General features: G+C 41.1%; 1 protein-coding gene across 1 annotated transcript in view; it reads right to left on the bottom strand.

Moving 5' to 3' along the window:
- DOCK5 (dedicator of cytokinesis 5) overlaps nucleotides 1-8,076 on the bottom strand; it is a 70,370-nt gene that overhangs the window by 48,284 nt on the left and 14,010 nt on the right. The window contains exons 6-15 of the mRNA XM_035891378.1: nucleotides 6,452-6,587; nucleotides 6,158-6,315; nucleotides 5,371-5,452; nucleotides 4,459-4,588; nucleotides 3,674-3,746; nucleotides 2,958-3,100; nucleotides 2,166-2,291; nucleotides 1,387-1,511; nucleotides 906-1,004; nucleotides 681-753 (exon numbers count right to left, since the gene is read on the bottom strand). Of these exons, the coding sequence (XP_035747271.1) occupies nucleotides 681-753; nucleotides 906-1,004; nucleotides 1,387-1,511; nucleotides 2,166-2,291; nucleotides 2,958-3,100; nucleotides 3,674-3,746; nucleotides 4,459-4,588; nucleotides 5,371-5,452; nucleotides 6,158-6,315; nucleotides 6,452-6,587 (1,145 nt within the window). The remainder of the gene's footprint in view (nucleotides 1-680; nucleotides 754-905; nucleotides 1,005-1,386; nucleotides 1,512-2,165; nucleotides 2,292-2,957; nucleotides 3,101-3,673; nucleotides 3,747-4,458; nucleotides 4,589-5,370; nucleotides 5,453-6,157; nucleotides 6,316-6,451; nucleotides 6,588-8,076) is intronic.

The raw sequence follows: 8,076 nt of genomic DNA, 5'->3' as shown, positions 1-8,076 counted from the left end.
AGTGGGTATCTGCAACTGCACAGAAAAACAGTCCTCTCTGAAGCATCTCTCGCCCCACAATTTTAGTGGTTAATTGTGCTGCTAGGTGGACATATATAATTGTAGAGATATTTTGGTTAGGATTTTGCAAATCTGCTTGTGAGGTATTGATGAGGAAGTAAGTCACTGCATCTCCCAGGTACCTCAAGAGAATTTTTTTTGAGAGCCTGTCAAGGGCTTAGGCTCACATTATTGATCTTGTTCCAGGGCTCTGAAGTCATTTGATGAAACTTCTGGCTCTAACTTTCTCATTAGCCTTTCATTAACCTAATCAGAAATCCTCCTCTAAGAAGACCGTTAGAAGCCCACCAGGCCTTACACTGAATTTTTGCGAAGGCCTTGAAATAAATTAACACCACCACCATACACAGAGAAGCCAAAGCATCAATAAGCATTGACAATTGTCTTTCAAGGGGGCTAACACGTTGCTCCCTATCTAATTCCAGTTTTAGAAAAAAACAGCACCAAACCATTTTTAAGGCTGTAAAAAGTTTGAATTCTTTTTCTTTGCTTGCAAGAAAATCCACAGTGCTGGAAAGATGTAGAAATGCAAGTGCTGCACCTTTGGTGGATACTCAGAAAATCTCGATCAGAGTAGGAAGAGTACAGTACTCCTCTGGATCTTCTTTTCTGATACTTACACTCCTGTGATGACCGATGACGGAAAGTGAATCTTAAATGGCAACGACTGACTTCTTCTATTGCAATGGACACCTGCACATGATAATACAATGAAAAATGCAGCACCAGCATTCTCTTATCTCCAGTCAATTTTCAGGACATTCTGTTAGTGACGCACCTACTGATTTTAAATTAGTTCCATTTTCTCCACAAAGGAAGCAAGACTGTAAGTTACACACTCTCACCTTTACGGTTTCATACCAGCAAGGTTGCTTGACTTGATAATAAACAACAGACTTGTATTCGGAGACTCCTTCATAACCAGCACCAGGATGGATAGCTTTCTTTGGACAAAAAGACAAGAGGAGGAGGGAAAAGGGAAAGGTAAGGTCTAGAATGAAAGCAAAAAGTATCTTAGGCCAGAAATCTTCAAAGCATATAACTGTCAGTTACTCAAAGTCTATGCTTCACAGTCAAGGGACCTCAACGTGTGTCACCTCTTCAAAAGTTTTACAGAATCTTTAAAGATTTGCTCACATCACTTATTAATGTGTAAAAAAAAAAAAAAATAAATCAGCGAATATTCAAATTTGGTCACTGAGATCACCTATAATCTCTCTTGTTCACGCTCAGTTCTAGCATACACTTGACAAATAAGACCCTAGGGACCGGAGCTATCATCTAACAAACACACAGCCTTGTCACCTCCTGCAACGGCCATCATACCTCTTGGAGATTTCCATCTTCATCATGTACAGACATGGTGACTTCTACATTCTTGGGAGTCTTCTTCTTCCCTTTGTCAAACTCTCCTTGTATGAGGGTGACATAGATATCATTTCGAACATCACCTAAAATTCATAGTGCTTAATGAGTTGTTTTTCTCAGACAGACAGTTGTGCAGGTTACCATTTAACATCCTTGGGTACCACATTATCCTTTTCTTCTTCTTAGTCTTTACCGATACCAGCTGCTTAACAACACCCAACATCACACCATTTCATCTTTATCTCAAATTCTACAAAAATCTTGAAAAATGTACCATTATGCTTTTTCTAAACCTCTGCCTTTTATGTAATTTTTTTTTTAATGCAACGAGCTCTATAGGACTAAAACCACTTTGAATGGATTAAACAAAGCAGGGTCAAACCTATATACAACAAAAATATCTCTTTGACTGAACAGAAATTTTCTTCCAAAAAGTACACACACTATCATCTTTGAACGGATTAAACAAAGCAGGGTCAAACCTATATGCAACAAAAATATCTCTTTGACTGAACAGAAATTTTCTTCCAAAAAGTACACACACTATCATTTTTCAATATAAGAAAGGAAACTTACATTTTCACTTCTTTGACAAAAAATAAAAAGATTGGCTGGACATTTCAAGAAAAATGAAAACAAATTTGCAGATGGCTTTAAAATAAATCTGTTTATAGCAGAAATTCTAGAATTTCATCTGGCTCTTTCAGCCACAGAGTGTGGAGGCGTATGGGACCTACCAGGAAGGATTATCTCAGGGAATCCCATTTTGCGAGCCACAGCAGTGGATCTGTCTACAAGGTGGGAAAAATCTTTTTGAACCTGCCCTAGATCACCAGGCAGCAGTTTCAGGGAGACCCAAAGACCTAAGAAAAGAAAGGTAATACTTGTTTACTGAAAAAAAAAGTACACAAACATGAAATTTAAGCCTATGCTTAACTGAATCTGTTTCTTCACGTAATCTCCACGTAACAATGCCTTAAATATCCCAAGCTGGTTCTCAGCTGGCCCAGTTCTCTGTCTCCGTAACGCTGAATAAGACCTTACTGGGCAAGTAGATTCTCTGAAGTAAAATACAGACTTTCCGATACGAATCCAGAATTTGAGTAAAGTAATTTGAGTAAATCTGGAATATTTGAGTAAAGGCCAGACACACAAGCAAGAGCAGAAGAATCCTGAATAATGCAGTTTAAACCCAAAGCCATTTAGAATATGCTATCAGCCATGTTCACTTAATATTTTATGTCCACATAAACAGGCTTATCTTAAACGCATTACTAGCAAATAAGTCATCAGCTAGAGAAGTTCTTTTCATGCAAGTAACAACAGCTCCTGTTCTTATCTTTTTTTAGCTCCCAACGTGCTGAGATGACAGCCATTACAAAGACCACACATTTGGCTCAGGGAAGGTAGCAAACTCCAGTAAGACTTGATCTCTGGACTTTCACAAGTAATTTATTTTCCTTTGTAAGCAAGGGGAACCCTTCCCCGGCACCAGGTTTTTACATCAGCTTCTCGCCCGACGGCTGTACCTTGCCCTTTATGATTCACTTCCTTTGCAGCAATGACTTTGTTGAAGACAGAAGTGAGGGGCTCATTTTCTCCGATCACATGGGAAGTTATCAGTGGGGACATGATTAGCTGTCTCTGTCTGATGTACGTTTCCATGGCAATCCTGAGAAGAACAACAATAGAGACCGGGAAGCAGACAGACTAACATCAAACATGTGCTCTGCAAGAAGAAGGCTGGCCAACAGCTGACTTTTCCAAAGAATTTTTTTTTTTTTTTTAAAGGATGCTATGGAAATTTTTTTCTTTATCACCTGCACAAACCCAATGGAAATACATTTAAACTCTCAAACTAGGAAATACATCACAGAGCTAGCTCTGAAACTCTTGCCTCCCAACCCAATAGTTTTGAAGGTCACATCCCCCAGACCCCACAACATTATTTTGCACTGTGCTCTTCTTTCTTACCTCAGATGATATGGGTACCTAGCAATTTCAGCTGCCTTGCCAAAACTCCCTAAGCAATTTAGCCTATCATAGAGACCTGTAAATCAAGGGGAACAAAGGCTTCAGAGGACTGACAAAAATCTTATCCTTCAAAGAGCTGACTACTGCCATAAGCTAATCTATTTGTAGAGACCTTGGTACGCTGCCAGGCTGCCATACAAATTTGTCCTTCTCCAAAGGACAACTGCTTTAAATAAGTCAGATGTGATGAACTCTGAAGTCCAGTACTTACTGCTGAAACGGAATAAAATGTTGTTTTTCCTCATCGTCCACCTTTCCATGTATGATATCAGTTATGTCCATCACTGCAACGACACAAGTTCAACACATAGTTTTGCCAAGTTGCTAAAGAATAGAGAGAGAGCTTTCCCCTATCAGAATGGAAACAACAGTTGCTTATTTTGGGCCAATACCACTTACGACTGCAATACAGATCAACACTCTCATCTTAACTTTTTAAAAAGCACCTTTTCCTTGATGTGTAAGTCAGCCTATGGTAGTGAATGTGACCATATTCTCTGATAAAAAAAAACAGGTGGGACACAGGCACTTCAAGGCAAAGAAATTACACTTAGATTTCAAATGCTGGTTATTTTGAAATTGTTTTCCACCACAAATTTCAAGCAAGTCTCTTCACAAGACGTCACAGGAATTGGGCGTCTCATTCACCAAGGCTCCTTTAAAAACTCCAGCTTTATCCCGTTAGTCAAGAAGAGCAAATCGCTCTTCGATAAGGATCTGAAAAGTCTACTGCACTGATGGCAGTGTGTTATCTTTTTAGGGGGTGACAAAGCTAAAAGTGAACAGGAACAGTATTTCATCTTCATATACACCTTTCATTAAAAGGTCTCAAAGGGGTACTACACGGAGCTCAGTATCCGCATCTCCATTTTGAAGCCAGAGATGCTGACACTAAGAGGTTAGAGGCTTTGCTGATGCACAGCATGTATTTCCCAATTGCTAGCCCACTGTCCTGGTCACTGGGCCGTGCTATTTTCTCTACTGAATTTGTCCTACCTGCCACACCGAAGGGCCTCCGGAGTCCGCAGGTGTGTTTCTTCCCATCTTTCAGCTCCATATGCCCCACCCTCACAATCTGACACACCAAGCTGATTTTCGGTCTGATCAAGTCAGAACTGCTTAAATCCTAGAAATGAATTAAAATAAAGTTCCATCAATTTGCTTTATAAATGGAAGAGGAGGAGAGAGTAAGACGTTTTTGATAGATTGTACAGACATATAAGAGGAACTCTTATTTTTTAAAAAGTAAAACCTGCTCCCTTTGAGCCCTGGGGGGGGGAATAACAGACCCCAAACTACAAAAACACTAGCAATTTCCAAACAGCAATTTCTAAACATCCCATTACTCTTTGATAACACACCCCAGCAACAGTGCTGGAAGAAGAGGAAATATTGTTAACTGCCAAAGTACTAGATCCTGATGACCAGGCAGTTCGTTTGTGCCACCTTTGCTACTTGTCAGAAGTTATTCCATTTATGTGCGATTCTTCCATTAACATCTCCTTGCAAGTAACAAACTCCAACACAGAAAAGGATCAGCAAAGCAATGAACTGAAAAAACAACTAACTATGATCTCAAGCCTAGACTTTCGGCACCGTTAGGCTCCAACAGAGAAGTGCTTACTAGGATTTTCAGAAATGCGTGGGTGAGCAACACCCACTGACAGTACTATTGCAAAATAATACACCCTTACTACTGCTTTGGGCTGACATACAAAAATAATACTTCTCCACAGCATTCCTCTGAAGCTGCCTGCAACATCTTAATGTCCACGAAAACACTGCAAAATGCCACATATGACCCCTCCCTGCAGCGTGGGGAGAGGGGAGGGGAGAGAGAAAGAACCCAAAACTCAAGATGTCCACAGCAAGGACAAGAATTTCCAGAATGCAAATACAATAACTTACAGTAAAGACTGCTTGGAGGTTATTTAGTTTCTCAATTTCTTTAGGCATCCCATTACTGCCCCAACGAACCAGGTAATTTTCACTGCAAATAAAGGAAGAGAAAAAATTAAATAGATCAATACCTGACATTCCCATTACCTGGCAAAAGCTCAAAAGCATTTTGAGCTTTTAGGAATATCTGAAAAATTCTGCCAAAATCTTGTAAAGTGATTCTGAAGTGACTCATTTCAGTGAAGGCAGAAGGCAGGCACGATGTGAATGGGTACTCTCAGTTACTTCCCCCTTCCCTATATAACTCTGACTACATGTCCACACCTGATAAACTTCAATGATGGAGACAGAGGGTGCCTGACACATACATGCTTCTTTGATAAAGTTCTTCGTATCTTCTCCTACCAGTACAAGATGCCCAACTCTTAGGTGTGAGCTTGCACTGACTTGACAGCAAACATCATGCATATACAGGATTTAACAGGAAGCAATTAATCAAATGCATCAAGTCTAGCGACAACAGAAGGGAAATTTAAGAACATAAAGAGACGATGTGGGATTTTGACTAATGTATCATAAAAATGCCCAGCTTTAAGAAGGGGAGTGCATGGGCTCAGAACCTTGACTTCCTACCTCATCTGAAATTAGATAACCCCCTTTCAAATCACCACTGTGGCAGCAACCCACAGAACTGAAAAACTTACCTGCTGGATCTTTCTTTCTAACTTCTATTGACTTCTTTAGAATGACCACCGTGCTGACTAAATTGCTCATGCACCTACAAAAAAAACCCTACCTGATGAATTTGGAGAGATCAGGATCATAGAGGCTCATTAACAGTTCCGCATCTTCTCCAATATTGCAGACAAAATTCTTGAAGTTTACATACAGGCTGTATGTATGTGTTGTGTTGAATATTGGCTGCCCTCGGAGGTCCAAATTCTGTTGCAGGGACTGCAAAGCAGGAGAGTACTCCAGTTAAAAACAAACTCAGAATTTAGTTCTGCTGCCAAAGTAGCACAATATCCTTAAGAGGAATGCATAAATACAGTGGGTACTAGTTACTTGAAGCCAGTGACAAGAGACGTACCTTCTCTTCCTGGATTCTTTCATCGATCCTTTTGGATGCAGTTTCATGGGACTTGAAGAGAGAGATCGTGCTAGTTTCATCTGGGTCCAAGATGTTCCCATTGTCATCTCGTACAACCAGATCCAATCCTAGGATCCTGAGTAGCACGGAAGCCACAAGGAAGAAAGAAGCAACAAAGTATGTATGAAGCAAAGGTGACTGAAAGGGCACAAACCACAGATCAGATTGTGGACTGCACTAGGCAGCCAGTGCATACCAACTCCACGCTTTGTAATAATCGCATCACTGGTTTCCCTGTCCCAAAATACTTATCCCTCACCTCCCATTTTCCCGCTGAAGGGAAAAATAATTAGTGAGGTAACTTAATTCTAAGACGACATCTTCCTTGTTCTCCTTTTAAAAAAAAAAAAAAAAAAAAAAAGCTATGTGTAACTATCAAGCTTATGGATTATGGCTAATTGTTATTCTTTGCCATAAGCTTCCTTCTTAATTGACTTCTTTGACCTGAATCAAGTCCGACAGGCTGTCATGGTTTAGCCCCCATCGGCAACCAAGCACCACACAGCCGCTCGCTCACCCTCCTCCCTGGCGGGATGGGGGAGAGAATCTGAAGAGCAAAAGAAAACTCGTGGGTTGAGATAAGAACAGCTTAATAATTTAACAATAATAATAATAAAATTGTAATGAAAAGGAAAACAACAAGAGAGAGAGAGAAAGAAACAAAACCCAGGAAAAACAAGTGATGCAACCAATGCCCAGCCTGTCCCTGAGCAGCGAGTGCTGCCCCTAGCCAACCCCCTCCCAGTTTATATACTGGGCATGACATCATATGGTATGGAATATTCCTCTGGCCAGCTGGGGTCAGCTGTCCTGGCTGTGCCCCCTCCCAGCTTCTTCCTGGCTGTGCCCCCTCCCAGCTTCTTCTGCCCCTGGCAGAGCATGGGAAGCTGAAGAGTCCTTGACCAGTGTAAGCACTGCTTAGCAACAACTGAACCATCAGCGTGTTATCAACATTCTTCTCATGCTAAATCCAAAGCACAGCACTACACCAGCTCTAGGAAGAAAATTAACTCTATCCCAGCCGAAAACAGGACACAGGCAGATAAATGAGTTCTGGTGACAATCCCCATTCTGTACAAACCAATGAAAGGTAGAGTGTTGGTGGCCTGTAAAATTGGATTACTCAGTTGCTGATAAAGCAGTTTAGTTCATAACCAGCATCCAAATCCTGGCTCCTGCTAGCCAGGCACAAATTGTGCTCCATGGGAAATACCATTGTGTGCCAGCATTTCTGCAGAATTAAGACAGGTGAGGTTTCCTGCCAAGCCAGAGACTGCTGGCATATGAAGAACCAACTGCTACATGCCCACCTGCCAGGCTAGTCACATTCTGATGGGGACCGGAAGCTGAAATTATCCCCTTTTCAAGGAAAAATATAAAGTCTAATTCAATGTTTCCCTTGAGTGGTCATCTACACATTTTCTATTAAGAGCCATCGAGAGCCTTTACTGGGATTTCAGATTCTCCCCTGCCCTCAAGACAGAGTTTGGAGTTTACCTGTTCCCGTAGTCAATCTTGGCAGTGACTTTCTTCTTGAGCTCAGCCAGCTCGTCTTTGGGAAGGCT

Source organism: Egretta garzetta, unplaced genomic scaffold (assembly GCF_000687185.1).
Source record: "Egretta garzetta isolate BGI_Z169 unplaced genomic scaffold, ASM68718v1 scaffold233, whole genome shotgun sequence".
NCBI lineage: Eukaryota > Metazoa > Chordata > Aves > Pelecaniformes > Ardeidae > Egretta > Egretta garzetta.
Note: the sequence above shows the minus strand (reverse complement) of the source record. Positions and strands in the feature narration are given on the sequence as shown.